This window comes from Desmodus rotundus, chromosome 10 (assembly GCF_022682495.2).
Source record: "Desmodus rotundus isolate HL8 chromosome 10, HLdesRot8A.1, whole genome shotgun sequence".
Lineage (NCBI taxonomy): Eukaryota > Metazoa > Chordata > Mammalia > Chiroptera > Phyllostomidae > Desmodus > Desmodus rotundus.
The window spans coordinates 34,082,764-34,104,010 of NC_071396.1; the positions used below are offsets into that span (position 1 = coordinate 34,082,764).

At 53.9% G+C, this 21,247-nt stretch overlaps 1 protein-coding gene across 4 annotated transcripts in view; it reads right to left on the bottom strand.

The window, feature by feature from the left end:
* The window catches only part of NTRK3 (neurotrophic receptor tyrosine kinase 3), a 267,508-nt gene that overhangs the window by 65,527 nt on the left and 180,734 nt on the right, over positions 1–21,247 (bottom strand). Inside the window, exons 14-15 of one of the 4 annotated variants that reach the window (XM_053913251.1) lie at positions 19,820–19,954; positions 16,407–18,434 (exon numbers count right to left, since the gene is read on the bottom strand). The exons of 2 other annotated variants lie outside the window; for them this stretch is intronic. In XM_053913251.1, the coding sequence (XP_053769226.1) occupies positions 18,316–18,434; positions 19,820–19,954 (254 nt within the window). In that variant the 3' untranslated portion in view covers positions 16,407–18,315. Of the gene's footprint in view, positions 1–16,406; positions 18,435–19,819; positions 19,955–21,247 lie in introns of those variants that run through there. One more of the 4 variants, XM_053913252.1, reaches the window with a different exon arrangement.

A 21,247-nucleotide genomic window follows, 5' to 3' on the forward strand; every position in this document is an offset into this window, starting at 1 on the left:
CCATCCTCATCACCATCCCCGCCACGGCATGGCCATAGTCCCACACAGCGAGCATTTCCACGGGCGGCATCCTCATTGCATGGGGTCTTTAAGGGGTTCGGCTCGACGGAAGCCTAGGCCCCACTGCCACTAGCTCCATCCCCCGCGCACTTCACTCTGTGCCCTCCACTCTGCCCACTGCCCTCCCTTCCCTCCTCACACTCTCCAAGTTCAGTGCCACTTTAAGCCTGACAGCAGCCACTACCTGTCCCCGAACGCCTGCTCTCCCACCATTCAACGGAAAGGCCCATTTCTGCCATGGGCCACCGCTGTAATTCTCACACATCGCACTACTGCCATCCGGCAATTGTGCACTGGTGGCTCTGCCTGTTCATCGCCCGCTCTCCCCGGTGGCGTGCAGCTCGAGCGCTGGCTCTGTGTGTCTCCGTCAGAACCGGATGCCGGCCACCCGACACCTATTAGTTGCAGAGATGAGTGACTGCCTTGGCGGGTTTTATCATCTTTGTTCCACAGGCTCCTGTGGCAAAAACACTGAGGGAGGCGGCCAAGCACCGGCCAAGGCGGCTGCAGCTTCAGCAGGACTGAATTCAAAACCAAGGCAGACGCCAACTGTGGAACCCGGGCAGTGCCCAGCAGGACAACCGCTGCAGCTGAGTTAATATCGAGCTTAAGACCACCATCATCTGTGCACAAAGCCCACTGGTAAACACAGGAATGTCCAAGTGATTGAAAGCCAGAACCGTGGGTTTTCCATCTCAACCTGAGGCCCCACCCCAGGCCAGGGCTCAATCACAGCACTGACTCATCAAACCACAGAAGGGCCACCTCATCCACAGGAGAGTCCTCAACTTCTGGGCAGACAGGTGGACTCCGGGAACCTCTTCAAAGGTAATGGCAAGGGACAGGCAAGGTATGAGATGAGCTTAATTTCTGGGATGCATGATGGGTATCCTGGAACAGGGCCAGCATATTCCACCATGGCTGCCAAGTTCAGTTCTCAGCAGGGTGGGAAACTGAGGATGAAGGAGGCTGCCTGCTGCATTTCCCAGGCCACCTCCCACCACGCAAAGTGAGGAGCAGAGCCCAGCCCTGGCTACCACGCACGCAAAGTGAACTGTGCAGAGAAAGTGAGGTCAGCCAAAACTCACAGTGGAAATGGGCAGCGCCCACCTCCTGCATGAAGGGAAGCTCGTCAATCCCTGGCACCCCTTCCTCCACAAGACTGTCTGGGGACCTCCTTCCAAGGGGACGACAGCAAAGCACACCCAGTGTAAACTCGCTCTTAGATGACTTTGTTATCTACTTTGCTAAGGAAATAGAGAAAAAAAACGTCAATTCCCTTTCTCTTCAATTCTACGTATCTCATTTTTACCTTTCCCTGGTGTCTTAGAATTGACGGTTCATTTTCCAAAGTTAACCCCTCCACTCAAGCTTTCGTGGGAAGGTCTTTTCTACCGAATCTTCGGTGCAGTCCCACCTGGTATTTACCTCTGTTCCATTCTGCAAATCTGTCCTTCCCACTGACATCCCGCCCACAGGGTAAAGCCTGTCCACCCTGGTGAAAAGCACCCCTGACCCTGCCTCCCCTGGAAATTTCCCTCACATTCCCTTTCAGCACCAGACTTGTTGATGATCTGTTTACCTTCTCTCGAGCCATCTACTGATCAGCTCTCTGCTCATTCCCAAGGCTTTACACTCTTCTACCACTTCGCTCCCCGACCCATCGGTCACAAAGTCATGGGGACGTCCTGGTGCCCAAATCATCATGGCTTTTTCTTAGTCCCCATTCAACAGAGGTGCATCTCAAGTCTTTCACAGTCTGTCCGAAGCTCACCTGAGCTCTCTCAGCGTTAGCTGTCTTGCACGTGACTAGGGGAGCTCATTTATCTTATCAGACACAGTAGTGATGGGGCTTCTAGAATTCCAGGAAGCCCAGGCACACAGATGCTCATCGCAATGTTGTGTGTGACTTCACTGTGCACGGTCACGTCCCTATGAAGCAGGGACCAGATTGGAACCATCTTCGTAACCCAGATGAATAGCCCTGCACTTTGCACGAAGTTCAGATATTCATTAAATCACTGAATGCCATTAAGAGACCGTGTGCCATGGAGGCATTAATAAAACCTCAGTCGGTCGTGTGGGTGAACTTCCAGGGAAACTGGAAACACTCCTTCCTAAGAGATCTTTAAAAGGAAAGGAGCATTTAATTAATGCCTTAGTGAACAACCTTTCAAAAATAAACAACTATTTATCAAGCAGCCACTGTGCTGGGCACTGCAGCGTTAGCGGATTTGCGGATTGGCAGGCAGCTGCAGCAGCAACTGTAGGCGGGCGAGGGAGACAGCAGGCAGGCAGGGAGCCTGCTCTAAAGAGGCTACAGTGACAGGGCTGACTCCGGGGGGTGCACTGTACTGACAGCCCCGCCTCCTGAGCTGGGGCACGTCCTGCCAAGGGCAGGGCTGGACGGCAGAAGCAGTAAATGGACGCGTGGGAGTTGGTGAGGGCACCAGGCCTCCCTCTGGCCTGGCCTTCACTGGCAAACTTCTGCTCTCTTCACTTACAACAGCTCCTTTGTAATCACAGCAAGGAGGGAGGGGAGCAGTGCCCTAGAGTTCCCACCCTGTACCTCCTAGATTCCCAGCAACCCTGGCTTCCAGGAGGAAGAGGTTCATCGGCTGGGCCACACATGCCTGAGCGAACTTCCAGGGCTGGCAGCCACTGACCCGCCCTCAGGCTGGCAGCTAGGATGAACCAGCTCCCAGGGATCCTGGAATGCACATGGCTTCTTGGCAGTCACCTCCAACAGATGACCAACAGACAGCTTGCCTGGGCTGTGGGGAGTGACAAAACCTAATTGCACTATTGGTCTCGACCTCGATGCCCCTCCCAGGGCCAGGTTTTTTTCCCTTCCCTGTTGCCATCAGCTCTTGACCTTTATGTCAGTCCCGGATGTGTGCTTGTGCCCCGAACGTTTAGGTTCTGTCAGAATCACCTGCTGGGACACCCATGTGTCCCTCCTTTCCCCAGGACCCCACCTCCAGCACACAACAGCCCAGGAACTCAGAAGGGGGGCGGGTACCTTTCTCTTGCCTGATCAGCTTCTGTCCCATGACCACCCCAGAAGGACATTAAGGGCCCTTTTAGAAGAAAAGGAGGAAGCACGCTGGAGCCCCAGCATGGGCTTTGCTGTCATCCCCGAGAGCCACAAGAGAGAAGACATGGCCATCACCTGGCCTCAAAAGCTGCAGGTTTAAATAATCTCATGACCAACCTCTCCGCCCCTCCTCTTTCCTGCTGCTGTTTCCCTGAGCTCACTCTAGCTGCGTGACTGCTCTCCAGCTTGGGCCCCTCCTCGCCAGCAGTCCAGATCAAGGGTTGGCTGGAAATGCCTTGCTCCGAATGGTCTGTGGCCTTTTCACATCCAGCTTCAGTCTCTACTGTTGTACCCCCTCAACGCGTGCCCAGGAGGCCACCCGCTTAAAGGCCAGGGCAGGAGGTCAGGACGCACGGGTCCTGCCTCCCAACCCTCACTCTGACCTTGAGAAAGTCAAGGTGCCACACTTGGTCAGCCGTCTGTACAACATATGAGATTAGAAGCTTCACTCAGAATGCCATTAACATTTTTGAGCTGGACAGCTCAGAATCCCCAACCTGACAAAGTGGTGAGACTGGCCAGGAGAGCCTTCCAGGGAACAACGTCACGGAAACGTTGGCAGCACGCTGTTGTCATCTGAGAAAAGGTAAATTCTCACCAATTTTGCGACCTGGGCTCCCAAACCATCACACTCCAGAGGAAGATGGCTGTCCCTAAGCCAGCTCTCTGTTATGAAAAGATAGCTGTCCGATAGGAAAACCCACCAAGCGTGTGCTTGGGAAGCCCCCGAACACCAGGCTGTCCGCGGTGGGCCGCAGTGCCTCTGACGGGGGTGGCCACTCGGCCACCTCCCTCACACAGCTCAGCTACCCAAAGGATCCCAACACCTGCTGCTGTCCATAAGAATCAGAAAACAAAACGCAGTAATTCAAGTTTCCAAGTACAGGGATGGGCAAAAGTAGGTTTATAGCTGCTCATACGGAAAAATACATAATACAGGAAAAAATGAGAAACCAAGAATGAACTCTGTGTTTCACATACTCATGACCGTAAACCGACTCCTGCCCATCCCGTACGGGGGACCGGAGAGATAAATAGGATATACCCACACAGTGGGACACCATCCAGCCACTAGAACTCACGCTGTGACCCCCTGTGCCCTGCGGACGTGAGGAACTTCATCTGTTACGATTGCGGGCAGGCACATGCTGGTATAGCCCCATGTGCATTCCACATACAAAAGAGACACGCTGAACAGCCAGTGGGGGTCATGGGCTCCTGCACTAAAACTTTATTTAGGTTCAGCCATATTTATATGGGTGGAACATATTTAGGTTCCATCTATCGCGGTTATTCACAAGAGCAAACAAAATACTGTAAAGAAATTAAGTACGTGTGGACACACCGATGCAATGGAATAGTATGTATCTCTAAGAAGAGAATAGAGAAGCCCTCTGGGAGTTCTAAGAAGCTGGCAGGGGGCTTCACGGAGAGCGGGGTCGTTCGGGCCGGCCTCTTTCACTGAGCTACGGTCTCTGACACCCATCGATGCGCAGCACGGACCAGCACGCCACTGCGTCCTGCTGCTGAGTGGTCTTCCATCGTGTGTGTGGACCACGTGTTGTTTACCCACCCCTCAGCTGAGGCACAATTGGGCTGTTTCTGTTTTGTGGCTATTTCAAAAAATGCTGCTATGAACGTTTGTGCACAAGTTGTACGTATGTGTGTATTTTTTGAACCGTGTAAATATATCACCTACACAAAAATGTTTAATGTCGCAAAAGATTCGTTAAAGGGCACATGCAAACAATCTTCTAAGGAGGGAGGAACGACACAATGTGTGTGTATACGTGAACGTAAGATGATTCGATTCTGTTAAAGGATGAAATGAGTACATACAAAAGCTCCAGAGGCAGGAAGCTACGGTGTTAACGGGTTATCTCTGGGTAGTGGGACAGTGAATAATTGGTGTATTTGTGAACTTTTCTGTATTTCAACAATTTTCGACTCTGAATATAAATTACTTTTGTAATTAGAAATAAAACACAACACAATGTTATTAGAAGAAAAACAACCTTCCCATTCAGTTTCTCCAGGGTCTTTACCTCTCTTACAGAAAAATAGCCTCCCAATAGCCCACAAATGAGGGAGGGAGAGCAGGGTGTAGCCAATATCTGTCTGCCTGTCTGTCTGTCTTTCTCTCTCTCTGTTGGTCAGAGCATCCAGAAAAGTGAAAATCCCTAATAAACACCAATCCATTCTGGAGACCTCAAGATCAGTCTCCATGGCAACCTGACAAGGGCATGCCACTGTATGAGCGCTGCCCCAGTGTGGAGATGGTCCAGCAGGAGGAATGCCTGCCTCAAGCAGCCCGGGGCTGCCAAGGGACCACGGCATTTAGCTGCACAGCGATGGGACTGGGCTTCCCAAGGCTGCAAGGGACGGACATCTCTCTAAACAATGGAACATTGGAAGTCTCAACTGCTCATCCTGATCCCAGGAGCTGCCACTTCTGTTTACACAGCTGTAGACGGGTGTCATGATTCAGTGTTCTTAAGAACTACACTGAAGAACCAAGTGTTCTTCCTCTGTGCTTACCTCACACATAATTGCATCATGCTGCTTCATGATTACTCACTTGTCTGCTCCAGGCCTTCCCCTCACACTTGCAGGACCTGGGACAAGACAATAATTAAAAGCCCCCATCTCACATGTCCGAATATTTGGAAGTTATAAAATCAAGCTAACACACTGTTAAATAAGGTGCATCCCAGCCTCCCATCCCATTAAACATAATTTCAGAGTGACTCAAAGGGCCAGTTCTGAATTTAGACACGTCTAGCTCCTTCGCATCCTGAGTGGGGACGTGCCGTGCCAGAGAGCTGGCCCTCAGCCTGCGCCCCTTCTCCATCCCACAGCGAAGGTGCCCGTGCACACCCGGCTTGAACCACCCACACTCACACTCCCTGCTGTCCTCCAACCGCAGCCCCTTGGCCATCACTGGGCCTCAGCAGAGCACATGCCTGCGGTGTGGCCCACCCTTAGGAGAAAGACCAGCAGAGAGGCCTGCGCACATCCTGGAGGGGAGCCGAGAGCCACCCGGAAAGGAATTCCAGCTTAGGAAACTACTCTGACTCACAGCCTGGAAGGGAGGTGGGGTGCAGGCTCTGGGAGCCCACTTCCCATGGCCCTTGGACTCCTGGCAGCTAACGCGGGGCTCTGGAAAGTATGGGGTCCCCCTTGCCCAAGATTAAGGGGTACTCATCTACATTCCACTAGCCTAGGTTTCTCAGTGTTGGCACTAAGGACATTTTGGGCCAAAGAACTTTGTTGTGTGGGGCTGTCAGTATTATCTACCCTCAACCAAAAATGTCTCCACACTCGTCCCTTGGGGGACAGGTCACCCCAAGTTCAGAACCACCGGACTGTGAAGTTCCCGTGGACAGGAGACACATCTGCTGCACTCAGAGGCAGCGCATGGCGTGGGGCAGATGCTGAGTCACTGAGGGTGAGTCCATGAACCATCTGCTCGTGACCTCAGAGCCCCACTGTCCCCATAGGTGAGGACTGTGGCGTTCTGGGGGCAAAGGGCTCCTCAGTACAAGCTGAGAGCCGGTCCTGATCCCCCGGCTACAAATGCTACATCTGGAATATGCAGGGAAAAGCGAGAGGAGGCAGGCACCCTGTCTTGCACCCAGGACCTCATGATCGGACAGCTCCCTCTGCCTGCAGTGCACACAGAGGCTTCCTCACAGGCTATGTACGCAGCTCAGTCTCGCAGGTCAGTCTCGTCTTCCTTTAACCAAAGCTGCCCGGGGTTAGGGGAATGAGGGAGGGGCCAGGGTCTCTAAAACTACATACACACTCCAATGGAAGCTGGTAGAACACTGCTGAGCTCCACAAATTCCTCAGGCAAATCCGAACGTGATGCACGTGATGGGACTTCTGATCCGCAAATAGAAGATTTCTCCATCCTCCCGTCATTCATTCTGCCTGCATCACCAATGGAAGTGTGCGAACCCTGTTCATGCTGAGTCTCTTCGATCAGCCCTAATGTTTACTGCTGCAGCAAGCCACGCTGCCTCTCCAGCACAGCAAGCATCCACCTCTCAGCTTTCAGTTTGCTGTGTAAGTCCTCCCTGTATGCTTCCCATGCTCCCAGCAACCAAGCATACAGGGTTCCATCCAGCTGGGTTTGGGTCGGCACTCGTGACGCTATTGGTGACGCTTACCTGAGGAAGTGGGGTTCTGATGGAGCCACGACTTGGAGCAAATGGCGTGACTGACACCATCCAGGGGCACCAAGAGGGCCCAGGCTTGATTTCAGAATCTGCTCGTGTTCAGGCCTCCCTGGAGTGGCAGGAGGCGCTGACTAAACCTGCGGTCCACCCAGCCACCACTGGAGGCGCTGATACCACGTCAGGAGATGCATGGGTCATGGCTAGTTTCCCATGACTACTAACAAGGCTTGTGCGTGTCCACTCACGCCCTCCCCCCCCCCCCCCGGGCACACAGGGAGTGTGCCCAATGGCGTCCCTGACACGGGACATCGTCACTGCTCCAATGGCAAGTAAAACGTGTGCGCCTGCCTGTGTCCTCCCCTGCTCCTCAGGTTGATTTCAATTACAGCAACTCCAGACGGATATAACCCCCCGACACAAGAGCTCTTTGAGGCCCTCGTGATTTTTCAGAGTGAAAAAGGGGTCCCAAGACCAGAAAGTGGGAGCACTGCGACCCCAGAGAAATGATAATGGTGGTCGCGCATCTACCTCCCTGAAAGTGGGCAGTGGAGGAAAATGTTCAGCAGGCCGTTCTGAGAGGCAGATGAGCTACCGGGTGTGAAAATGGGTACGTTTTCAGAGTCTCCGAACAGGAGTGTCACTGTGACATTTTAACTGCAAAATGTTCTCTAAGTTCTCTGAGGTGTAAAAAAATCAAGTCTGGAGAAAAAGCAAAAGTAAAAATATTTCCAGTAAGAGCAGTACACCCTAGATACCGCACTGCTTTTTGGAGGTTTACTGATGATCTGATTTGCATTTTGATTAGCTTCATCCGAACACCCCAAAAGGTCCCCAAACTGGCTCCATTAGTATGTATCTCCGAGAGAGTCAAGGGTGTGCAGAAACATTAGAGGGAGCGTGACCACAGCATGTTGCGTTATTTGTGGAAGGGGAATGTACGGCGTATGAAGCTTGTAATTTTCAACTAAACTGCAATTCTGAGATTATCAGTGGATTTCAATTAACCATGCTATAGAATCCGGATATGCTTATTAACCAGAAGCACTTTTTTTAAACATCTAAGCAACATCACTTACCAAAACCCAGAAAGAAATACCCCATTCTCTCAAGCTTTACCACCAAAACTTCCATCACTTCTGATTTTTCCCTTTTAATTTTTTTACCTCCTTTTTCTCCCCACTCATAATAGAGATGCTATTGCCCCACCCCACTCCAACTACCCGGGTACGGAGGAGTTCTGAACACATGGTGTCATTCGTACACCCTCCACACCCGGAAGAGGAACATAACACTTGCCTCCATTTTTTCAGATGAAAACAACTGAGAAATAACATCCCCCTTCCCAGATCAACATGGTGACTGCTGGCCAGGCCGGAATGGAGATGCTCCCCACCCACGCTGGGTGGGGCCCCCTGACTCCTCGTTTGGAGAGGCAAGGCTGGAAGCTGATGGGGTGGAAAGAGGCCCTGAAGGACATGCTGAAGACATTTCAGGAGAAACAGAGAGCTCCTGCTTTTTGCAACCATCATTTCTAGAAATTGCCTCCCCTCAACTCCCATATCAAAGGACTCGAATTGTCTTAATTAAAATAACAACAATAGTAACACACAGATAACTCGAGGAGGGGATGATGGTGTGTCAGCAGTAAGAAAGGTTTCCTGAGCTCAAGGGCAGGGCAGATAAATAACAGGCGGTGAACTACCATCCAATGGCCGTTCATTTCCTTACAGCCTGCTTCCATCTTCTGTGTTATAAATAATTCAGAGTTTTCTTTTTTTCTTAAATATCACAAAACCAAGTCAGAATCTTTATGTGAAGGATTCTGCTGTGTCCCTTTCTCCCTCCCCAACTGGCCCAGGCAACTCCCAGGAGAACCACCCTCAAGCTTTAACATTTATTCTTTGACATTTCAAACTATTTGTTAGGCAGAGCTGCCTTCTTGAGATCAAAGTCAGAAAATCTCACTGAGGACTCCCACTTGGCCCTGTCCGACTGTGACAGAGAGGGTCCCTTAACCCCCAGCATCTGCTTCCTTCCTCACCCAAAGAAACCCACCGGCCCTCACCCAAACAGTGACTATCACACTCCCTCTCACCAGCCTCCCCTTGCTTTCAAGCCTTCCAGCATTCAAAAGGGGGCAAAGGTGATTCTCCCCAGGTGATTCACCAAGGCATTCAGCAGAGAGAGCAGGACCCAAGGCCCAAAAGACACCCCCACTCGGAGACGACAGCGATAGCGGGGCTGGTGCCACAGGCGGGCAGGGTGTTTTATCTCAGCTCGGAGACAGGCACTGAACAAGGAAAGATGACCTACCCCGGTCCTTCTGTGGGCAGCAGTGATGAAACCGGGCTCCAGGTCTTCGCTTCTGTGTGCTACCACTAGGTGAGGCCGCCCCACCAGCCCAGAATGGCAGCCAGCTTTCGTGCTAAAGTCTTGGGCTCCTAGGTAAAATGACTTACCACTGTCTTCTGAGGCATCTCAGCGAAGGGGCCCTGTGCCTGAGAAGCTAGCAGGGCACTTCTGCCTCCATGCAAAGCAGAGGGAGGGGCAGGGGCGGAGCCTACAGCTGGGCAAAGGCGCCTTGTTCATCTTGATATCAGAGAGCTGGGGGCTGATCTTTGTCAAGCTCCCTACCACACCACTGCCTTGAGTGGGTGTTCCTCGGGTGTGGGTGTCAGTCTGTGAATAGGTGCTGAATGGAAAGCACTTAGACGTGGAACATGGCGGGACAAAAAGATGCAAAGTGGGACTTCCCAGAGCCTTCAGGGCCCTCATGTGCACTGTGAGCCTACAAGAGGAGGCTGAACCACGCGACGGTCTCCCAAGTTATTTGATGGGCTCTCAGCACTTCATGAGACTGAAGGGAAGCACTGCCGCAGCTGCCGGAAAGGGGGGGCACTTTATCCCCACATCATTTATCCAAAAACTAGAGTAAGAGCAACAGGATGCTCCACGAGTTAGGAGAGACCATACTACAGAAGCAGAGGCTTTGCCCAGAAAAGCTACCGATGCATGTGGCACAGAGGCTGGTCAGGTGGTTACCCCAACAAAATCATTAGGTGGCCAAAGACATTGTCCCGAAAATGTGCAGTGGGGCTATTCTGATCTTCTAAATGACCAGGTAGGCCATTTGGTATTAAAGACACTAGGCGGCCATTGTCTGTTAAGGCAGCAGGAAATGTCAAATCGCCGCCTTAAAGCCTGAATGACTCCACGAGCCATTCGCACATGGACGCAGAGTTTCAACTCCCCAGGAGGGGCATTCTCAGACAACGTTCCTTACTGGTGGTGCCCCTCTGCTCCTCACAGATGCAAGTTCTCACTGGCCTTCTCCGTGCCTGGCCCCCGCTGAAGTGAAAAGCTTCAGTCCGGAGCTGTGGCCCTCAAGTGGGGCACCCAGAGGGAGGCAGGGATCCTGGCTCTGCCCTCTCAGCCAGCCCGAGCTGTCAGAGGCTGATGCTCACGACGAAAACTGTGTTGAGATTTCTTCTCAGGCTCTCCGTCATCTGACTTTCCTCTCAGAATTAACACCAAAGGAACTCTGACACTTTGATGCACACATAAGACATTGGCTGGATTCAGGCAGCAGCCAGCCTGTGCTCTGGAATTCCCTTCTCCCTACACCTGTTGGCAGGAGGGCCCTGGACACACACTTTAGGCCTCGTTCTCCTCGACTTCGGCAGCAGGAGGGCAGACCTGGGAGACTGCCTGGCTGACGGGTGCTGAGCAGGACTAGACGTGAGAGCGCTATGCAGGGCCAGGGTCTGCTGGGTCGTGGAGTGTAACCTGTCAGCTTCAAGCCCTCCGTGTCACATGCTCCGACACCCTCGAGAACCTGGAGCGTGAAGTAAACACTCCCCCAGGCCTGTGCAGCTGAAAAGAACCACGTCACAGACGCTGTACACAGACGCTGGTCCTGTGACAGCTCGCCTTTCCCTGAGAGGTCCACCTGGGGGCCAGGGTCGCATGATGCTTGCTCAAAGGCTGCTGCCAGCCTGTGGAGTGAAGATCATTGCGATAAATTCTAAAATAAGAGACCTAAAAGAGACCAACACTAGCGTGAGCTTCCCAATATGAGAGTTGGTGGCGTTCCAGGGCTCCATAAAAGAAATATCTAGGCCACACTGAGCAATGAAGTCCCTTTACTGGGAACAGGCCCTTGCCCTGCTCACTGCAGAATGGACTCGGGACAGGAGAGGGGAGGCTATGTCTTTTTAAGGGAAATAGGCTGATTGCTCCAGTGAGGTCCCCAAAGGCAGAACCAGGCTTCATTTTGCGGCCATGGTAACAGCTTATGGGTGGCAGAAACTGAGAGAAAAGGAGAGCCACAGGGACAAGTTGTCACTGTCAGCCACCAAGGCCTCCAGTGCCCCTTACCAAAGTCAGGCATGCTGGGGCTTTCTGAGCTGACAGGCCACTCTGTCCCTCTAACTCTGACGAAGCCACAAGCCAGGGACCAGAGCCCTGGAACTCATGCTGCTGGGCAGCCTCACTCCTCTGCCCTCCAAGCCTCTCCACAGCTGAGTGGGGAGTTGTGACCCACCCTCCAAGTTCTCAGACATCACTTGACATACTCTTAGCATTCAAGGGAAAACTGCTCAATGTCTGCCTCTCAGAAAAGCCAAGCTCCATTCTTGCCACATGCACCTCTCTCTGCCCTCCACCAAATCAAAGTCAGGTTCACCTGCATCAGAGAGGCCTGGAGCAGCTCCCGTTTGCACAGGGTCCCGGACAACCACTGCGACCCAAAGACACCCAGGGCTGCCTCTGGTACCATGTAAGCAGCTCACGCATCCCGCTTTCTAAGCTTAGGGTTCACCAAAGCCCTCGGCCCAGATTTCTCTACAGCTCTGCCTGTTCTCTGGGAGTTTGGTCATTCTGCCTTTCCCCTCTACCTCAAATAGTTCCAATCCCTTTCCAAATGGGGCCTGCATGGGCCTGGACATGACCCGGACTGGGGGTCTCCAACATAGACTCTGAGCCATCAGCATCCTGTGCGTGCCCGTGAGACCCGTGCCTCTCAGACAGCCCCCACCCCATCAGAGGCTAGCCCCGGGTGTGCCCCCCACCTACCCCGGGGTGCACACACACTTGAGCAAGACGTGCACACCCGCCTCCAAGCCAAGGGCACTGAGGCAGGCCCGCCCTCTCAGTTACATGCCAGACAGTCCACGACAGGGCAGTGTGACCTGAGAGAAAGGGACAAAATGCAGAGGTCTTTGGCCTTACTCCCCTGAGTAGGAGCTTTAATCGCAAGGGGAAGATGGGGTCACCTGAGGGCAGTTTACCTACCAAGGAGGTGGAATTGGGATTAAAACCCCACCCAAATGGGCCTCAGAGCCCTGACGGAATTTATGGGTCCCCCCAACAGCAGACGAGACACCTTATCTCCTGCCAGCACGTCTCCCGCAAGGCGCTTTTGGGTCCAGGCAGGACTGAAGAAAGAGGCTTACTCAGCTCTGGGAGTGCACTGTCAGTCAGATCTGGAGCTTTTCCTGCAGGGGGAGGTGCGGGGCGGGAACAAGGTCTCTGAAGGCAGGTGCTGCATCAGAGCCATCCAAGCAAAACGAGGCCGGGGGCAGCTTCCCCCGGAACCCAGCAACCCGTGGGGACGCGGGGCGTGAGCGCAGCTGGGAGGGTGGGCAGCAGAGCTCTAGGCCCGCTGGGCAGTCCAGGCTCCCCGCCACTTCATCCTCCGCGCTGCCCTGTCACCCCCGTTCCGTCAGCCCGAGGAGCTTTCCCTCCATCCCTCCCTAGGAGCCTCAGAGGGGCCGCCCCTCCCTGCCCTTCCCTCACTTTACTGTCCCTCAGTCACCCTGGCAGCAACCTGTGAGCTTGGACAGTAAACCTGAAGGGACCAAGCCCTCTGCCAAACCCACGTCTGGCCTCACTCAGGAGGGCCACACAACAGTGAAACCCTGACTGGCACAGCCCGGTGTGGTCTCCTTGGCATCACATCCTGCCTTCTTCCTCACTACCCCGAATCTGAGGTGCTTCTGCTCCACCCAGGCCTGGCCTTGACCTTTGGGAACTGGGCTGAGCCAGGGCAGGTGAGGTGTACTGTGCTGAGGTCACATCTGTGGCCAGGAGGTGGCAAGGGTGTGGCTTCCGGGAGCTTGGATGCAGGAAACTATTCCCACACAAGAAGGGACAGCCGAGGCAGCCCAGAGGTGACTTCCAAACTATCCGCGCTTGGCTTGTGCTCTTTTCCCGGGGGAGAAGCAAGTGGCTGAGCTCCAGTACACCAGGAGGCCTCTAAGGTGAGCTCAAGAAAGTTCAAATGGGCATGGAAGCCACTCCCTTCCTGTCTGAAGCCGCTCACACCTGCCCAGACCCAGGCAGCCTCTCACCTGTCACCCTGAGAATCAGGGTGTCTCTTCCCACAAACACTCCTCAACATCGAAGGTGCCGCCATTGTTTCTGGAACCTCACCAGCTGAAGCCAGGTGGTCTTGGTCTCAGACCTAAGACCAACTGCACTGTCGGGCATCCCGGGTCCCCAAAAGCTAGCAAGGTGAAGGACAGACACTGCACAGTCTTTTCTGGGAAGTCTTTAAAACCGCCCTGTTCGGGTGGTCGCGGAAGGACTTTAAGGATGGCATCTAGCCCCCAAGACCCCTGAAAGACTTTACCTTGGGAGTGAGGGTGGGGGTCTATGAGCGTGGCACCCCAAGACAGCAGAGCAGCCAAGAGCACTCTCAAGCCAAGGAGGCCTGGTGTCAGTCAGTCCTGCCAGCGGGTCCCAGCTGTAAACACTTGGGCTAGTTATGGACTCTGAGCCTCAGCTCCCCGGTGGGGACAAAACGCCTGGCTCTTAGGAGGTGCTTCCTAAGTTCAACATCAAGGTTAGTACTAATGCGCCACAGAGAGCCTGTTCTGTGGAGCTTGACAACCACTTTCAGGACCTGGTCAAACAACCATAGCGGGAAGAGTCAGGTCCTCTCCTGACTGTGCCCTGAAATGGCCCCACACCTTCTCAAGGGCACAGCGAGTCCCCCAGCCTTGCCGCTTCAGGGGTTGGGGCTGAGCCAGCAACCCTCAACCCCTCCCCTCCAAAATGAATATGCAGAGAGTACAGGGCAAGAACATAGGGTTCATGGCCTCTGTCTGCTGTGAACCTCTGTCGCAAAATCCCCTAGGGCCCCTAACGTAAGATGAAGTCCAACAAAGCCACTGCGAAATTCTGTGGGAGAGATTCCAAACCCCGAGGGCCAGGGAGCCGCAGGTCTCGCTGGGCTGCTGAGCCTCCCTACACAAAGCTGCCATACTCCTGGGCCGAGTTCAGCCCTGTAGGTCCTCCTGTGCTGGCCGGCTGCCTAGGAGCCTCCCACAGCAGGGTAAGTGCCATGGGGCTTCAGGACCCAGCAGGAAAGCTCGGAGAACAGAGTCCTGCACGCTGAGCATGCTCTCCAGTCTCTCCCGGCCCCAGCTCGGCCCAGCAACTTCTCCGTGCTTCCCGCCATCTGCTGTCGTCTCCACTGCTGCTACTTCAGACCCTCTCAGCTCTGTTCCTGCCTATCTGCTCACTGGCAGCACGAGGCCTTGCCTTCCACTTCAGAGGCAAAACAGAAGCCGCCAGACAAGAACCCTTTGCTTCCTTACCCTCGAACCTCTAAACCCCCCTCCTGCCCTCTTCCTACCTGCTACACAGAGAGATCTGCCTCCACACAGCTTATGCCAGCCCCTCCCCTCCTGAGTCCAGTGTCTTCCCTCCCATCTCCTCAGGGACCAGTCCTGGTCATCATCCCTACTCCCAGGCACTGGAGGCCTCTCACATCAAAATAAATGAAAGTGTCTCTCCAATTAATAAAGAAATGCTCAAGCTTGAACCCATGCAGGTTAGTGGTCCCAAAGACAGTCCCCATTCTTGGGACAACCCTGGTCCAACCCTGGAGCCGCTGAGAACAGGAGAATGCAGAGCCTAGCCCCCAGGTCGCTCTAGCAGAGAGGGGCTTCCGTGGGGGTGTGGGAGGTGGGGTCAACCAAACTAGATTTAAACAGGAGATGAAGTGGGGTAAGGAGAAAAGCACCAGCCTAGCCTGATCAGTGCCCTGCCCAACCTCACCTCGAGCTCACCCACCTTACTGTACCATCTCACCTTTCCTGCTAGGTTGGTGAGCTCACGCCAAGCCTGCTGGGGCCTGGTGAAGGGTCCAAGTCCAGCCAGGCACCCGTCCCCAGCCCCTGACCTCCACTCTTGCTTCAAATCTCCCACATCCAGAGTCCCTGCCTCCTCAAAGGAAGACATGAAAAGTTACAGAAGGCATTCCAACCTTCCCAGCTAGGATAGGGCCCGGGAAGCCAGAGTGCCAGGTGGGCCCAGCCAGCATTCTGTTCTCAGTAGGACTCCGGGACTCCTTTGCTGCACGGCCCCCACCCCCCCAGCAGCCCACACCAGACCCGCCAGGAGAGACTGGCCCACCTGAGGGTGTGTGGAGGGGAGGGGGTAGGGGATGCATAAATGATCAGCAGGTTGGCCTGTAAAAGCCTGGAGCCTGATCTTCCTCTGGGCAAGGTCACCTCCCCAAGACCCACAGGGAAGAGATAAAACCACTCCCATCCCACTGGCTTGCCGGGTCAAAGGATCCTTTGAGCCCACTCCCCTAAGCCCTACACACCACTCTGAAGAAGGATCTCCGAAAGCCTTGGCCACTTGGGACTGCACAACTGTCCCCAGCTACCACGGAGGCAAGGGGCTCAGTCGCCTGAGCCGTGTCTGGGGCATCAGGTTTGAATCCTGCTTCTGCCTCTTGTGCTGTGTGACCCTGGGTGAACCGCTCAACCTCTCTGTGCCTCTAACTCCTTAGTAAGATGAGGAAACACCTCACTGAATGAACTTTACCTATGTGAAGGTGTCTCAATGCAAGCAACCAATGAAACAGATTGTAAACGCCTTTGTTAAAAGGTCTTGAGCCAAGAAACTTCTTTAAAAGATTAACAGTAAAATGGGGGGGAAATGTGGGTAGCTTAGAATTTCTGTACCTTCAGTATTCTCTGCAAAATTGCCAAATAAGAGGTCTGACCCAGTCATTTCATTAGAAAATAAAGTGTTTATTAAGAAACTAGACACTGAACACTCCTATGAGTCTCTGTGGAGACATGGCACCCCGCCATCAGAGCACAAGGTGAGGAGGAGGGCAGAGTGAAAGGTGCTGGGGTGGGTGGAGCCTGGGAGGCTGGAAATGAGGTAATGATTACAATAATTAAAAATATCACCCTCAGGCTGGCTCCTTAAAGCCACACTCAGGAGGAGGCCCTGGCCCAAAGGGCTGGCAGGACACAGTGGGGACAGCCTGCCGTGACACAGCGGGAGCAGGACGGCGGGGAGCTGGGAGGGGCTAGATGAACACACACCTCGAGGCCCTGGAGAGACCCTGCATCCCCATGTGATGCTCTGGACACTCAGGTGCCTGGGAGGCCACCCCAGATACTGGGCAAGAACTTGGAAAGCTTCGTATTCGTAAACCCCTCGGGAGCATCTGCAGAACCAGGCTGGGCACCTGGCATGAAGAACCACCACCCCCAGGACCCAGGACATAAACCTAAGTGGGAATCTTCACCCCCAGGTAAGTCTGCCAAAGGCGGAGAGCCTGCGACCCGGTGCTGTTCACTGCCACCCAGAACTCGGTGGGCGAGAGCCACCACCATTTTCACCCTGAAAGCTCCCCAGAGGAAGCCCCCTGCTCCAGGCTCTCCACCATTGAGGGGGCCACCTGTACCGACTTCCCACAATGGAGGCACTGTGGGAAGGGGCCATAGGGCCCACCCCAAAGTCCACTCAGCCAATGTGGCAGCAAGTCTGGGAGAGGTTCAGGCCCTAAAACTGCCTTCCTTATCAAAGCGGGGGGACAGTCATCCCCTCCCTCTCCCCAGGGGGTCAAGTTGAAATTGGGGGAAATAACCCCCTCTTCGGGAGAGAGTGGCCACAGAGTAAGGCATGAATCAAAGCAAGCAAGGTAAACACACATATTGACCAGAGAACCGGATGAAACTTCCACTGGCGCCATGAGAGGGGCTGGAGGAGGCCAAGGTTACTTCTCTTCCCCTTCACGTCCTGTGGCCTTGAACTGGAGACTCCATTGGGTTCCAAACGTTCTCAGAGTCAAGAACAAGTGAGAGTGGGGAAGGAACCGATCCCAGGATCTTGGACTACCAGGAGAGGACTTGGTCCCCGCCTCCCGGTCCCTTGTGTCCTAGTAGGTGGCCAGTCCGCAGGCAAGCCTGCCTGCAGCCAGAGTGCACCACGACAGCAGGTCTGGGGCCAGGGAGGAGGCCTGGAGAAGTCCCCTCTCCGAGCAGTTTTCTAACACCACACTCACTGCGAGCCGCTCCAGAGAGAAGAGGAAGTAGGGGAAACTGTGTCCAGAAAAGTGTACGGTTTTCTCCACCAAAAAAACAAAGCATAGAAAACGACTGGTTTCCATTCTTTCCTCTGAGACCTAATCTGGTGCCAGCGCTTGGGCCTGGCTCCCCCTCCTCTCACCGCACCAGCTCCACCTCTGCTTGGGCGCTCTTCCCCGCTGGAGGCTGTGGGCGACGAGGCGACTAAGAGTTGAGCCAGGGAGACCCCACGCTTCCAAGCAGGGCCCGTGAGGCCGGAGCACGGCTGGACTTCAGCAGGCTGTCTTGTGGTGGTTGGGTTGTTTTGCAAAGCAAGAGAATGGCTAGTGTGTTTAAAAGATGGCTCCTGGTGCACAGGTTTTAATTCTCTTTATTGGCGCTAAAGGTGGTGGCAGGAGCTGCCTCGGAGGCCAGACAACAAGGAGCACAGTGATGACTGGAGGGAAAGGGCGACCCTGCCAGCGGAGGGTGGGAAGACACCCATCTCGGTGATGGTAAAGGGTACGGGCACCGGTGGCTCATGCAGTTTCTACTTAGCATCCCCAGATCCAAAGAGAGCAACGCCTACAGCTCCCAGCCTCTCAGAGGGCCCAGCCTACCCAGGTGGCATCAAAACAGGGAGGCTCAAAAGGAGTTTTTAAAAGCCATGACGTCCTTTGCTGAAATAAACATTGACATCCTCAACATAGATGCCATGGTTAAGAGGCTTGGAATGTCCAGGAAGGCTTATTGGATTCAACATAATTTCTCTGAAACCTATAAAAAACAAAAACAAAAAAAAAACAGAAAAACAGAAAAAAGCAAAATAAAGTAAAATCCAAATCCCCCAAAGAAGATCAAAACTAGGAGGGAGAACTAGGAGGGGAAACAGAGAGGGAGCTTGAAAGGGGGAAGAACTGGAGATATGGATACAGATATACTGGAAATAGCTAAATGAACCATCAGCCAAAGGAGAGGAGGAGGAAATTAACTTAAAACCAAGCATGGTCAGAGAAATCGGAAACTCCACTTTGCTGCTGCCTCCGCTGAACCGAGGAAGGGAAGTGAGCAGAACGTTCGGGGCTGGGCCTTGGCCGGAGGGTAGAAGAGCAGGAGCGGCCTCATCTCGGTGGGGGAGCCCCTGATGGTGAGCTGGCGTGTAGGTGGGGACTGGGTGTAACTGCTAGGGTGGCCAGAGGGCTGCGAGCTGGTGGGAGAGTGTCTTCTCATAACTTACATCCTCCAGGGACACTGGAGGGCCATTTCTAATCCGAGAAGCTGGAATCGTCCAGACCACCTCTGACCACACTGGGAAGGGGGTGGTGCTCTGCACTTCCAAGCCTACCTGCTCTTTCTCACTGACTTTTCCATCTCATTTCACCAGGTCGGCAGAAGGTTTAGGAAATGATAACTAATCCCTCAGCCTTCTCGTAAGGTCAGGTCTTACAGGGGATGGGCAGCCTCAAGCAAGGAGGACAGCTCAGCTTCTCCCTGGCCACACTGCCACGGACTGAATGGGGACATCCAGATGTGGGTGTTCCCGACTGCATCTCCAAAAGGAGGTTTTTCTGTCAACTTCAGGTCAAAATGATGTCCGTAAGATGACGGCTATGGGGGCGTGTGCTTGTGTGTGTGTGCAGCACAAGGAGTGCCAGCCTGCCAGCGCAGAAAAGCTGCATGCGGGCACGGGGATGGCACACAGGCAGCTGGCTGCGCTGCCACCTGCCCTCTTCCTCATCCAAAGGGTCTGGGATGTTGGGGACCCTCCCTCTGCAGGGAGCAGAGTCAGATTTGTGATGCTAGAGGGAACCGCTATAACATCCTGTTTAGAGGGAGGGCCAGCTTCAAGGTGGGACGTGTCTGTGATAGCTCCCCTGTGCTGACCAGGACCAACAGCTCCCTTGGTCTGGGCAGCCACTGTTCCTCTCCAGGCCGTGGTCCCTCTCCTTTCTCTCAGACACCCCTCACTAAGGCCCTCTGAAGCGTCCTCCCCTGGAAGACTCTAACCTGTGGGATGTTGGGACCGACCCCACACGGGCCCCTAGTCCTCCCCTAGGCCTCTGGGACACATGGAGACTTAATGAGGTCTTGAGATCTTAAGAATCAACATCGGTGGGGAGAAGGGTCTGTTCTGCATTCAAAAGTCAAAGGAGGTAACTCACCATGTGACCTTGGGTAAGACATTTCCCCACTCTGGACCTCAGGTTCCTCATATATATAGTGAGTTGATGGGACTAGATGATCTCTATTGTCCTTCAAGTTTAATATCCCATGATTGTCTATGTTTGAAAAGACCCCTGGCAGGAGAGGCAGACATGGGGGAATTAATGGTCAGTATTGAGCCCCAAGCGCAAAAACACAAGGAAGGAGTTTTCTGAAGTGCAAAGCACCAGAAAGAAATCCAGGTGTCCCCAGCTCCTGCTCCCACACTGCTTTACCTGTAGGGGCGCCTGGTTTATTTTAGGCATAAAATCTAGATACCGTCTCCTCTCAGTATGGCACGGTGGCACTAAAGAACTGTCCAAGGGAGTCAGGGAAGAAGGACTTGCCATCGCCATGGACTCTGCCAGCCCCCTTCCCTAACAGGCGAACCCCCACCCCCTTCTCGCGCCAGGGTGCCCTACACTGGTGCCCATCACCGCTGTTCTGGGCAGTCCCCAGGGCTGGAAAGATGGTCCCTATGACTTGGGTGATGGTCCTACAGGTCTCAAGACCCTCTCACTGGCACCTTCTCTCCCACAGAAGAAACTCAGCTAATCTACAAGAGGAAAACAACTGTACAAGGGCAAGAGAGGAAGAGATGAGAGGGGTATTTGGCCCCTGAAAATCTTTCTTGCCTTAGTTAGGACATAAACACTCAGAACAGCAAAAGCTGTTGTCTCACTGGAGACCCAAGGGCTGCAACTCCTGCAAAAAGCATCATCGTAGCTTGAGAGTAAAATCTCCTGTGGAGGCCATGCAGCACCCCCGGCCCTGGAAGGCTCCACACCAGACCCGTTGCAGGCAGGAGCCAAGCCTGTCTAAGCCTCTGCCAAGGTCCCTGATGCTGCCTCCGCAAACACAAGCCTTTTCCCATCTGAGCCGGGATCTGAAGTTTGTTTTCTCTGGAACTCTCTCCCAGGTGGAGCCTTTCCAAGATTCTCATGCTGGAGCCTGACAGCATAAGAGGCAGCGCTCCAAAACCCTCCACTCCTCCCCCTCCTCCTCACAACAGCCCTGGAGCAGGAAGGAGAAAGCATCTGCTGGGGGGAGGGCAGGAGAGACCAGGACCACCATGGACACCGACGGAGAAAGGGGCAGATGGGTGGCAGGAAGGCCGAGGAGGAACAAACACACCTCTGAAGAAGACCTCGCCCACCTGGGGCCCATGGACCCTCACGTCTAGCCTCTTCCTCCATCTGTCAACAGCCTTCCCCAAAGTCACCCAGCACACCGTTACTTGCAAGCCTTGTGTAATTCAGAACAGAGCCTGGTCTGCACGGGCTGTCTAGGTTTATGTATCCTGAGAAGCAAGCCAGAGACTCTAGAGTCATCTTGGAAAGGGAGGGGGAGCTGTGAAGACAGGCTAGGGGATAAGGGGTGCTGAGCAC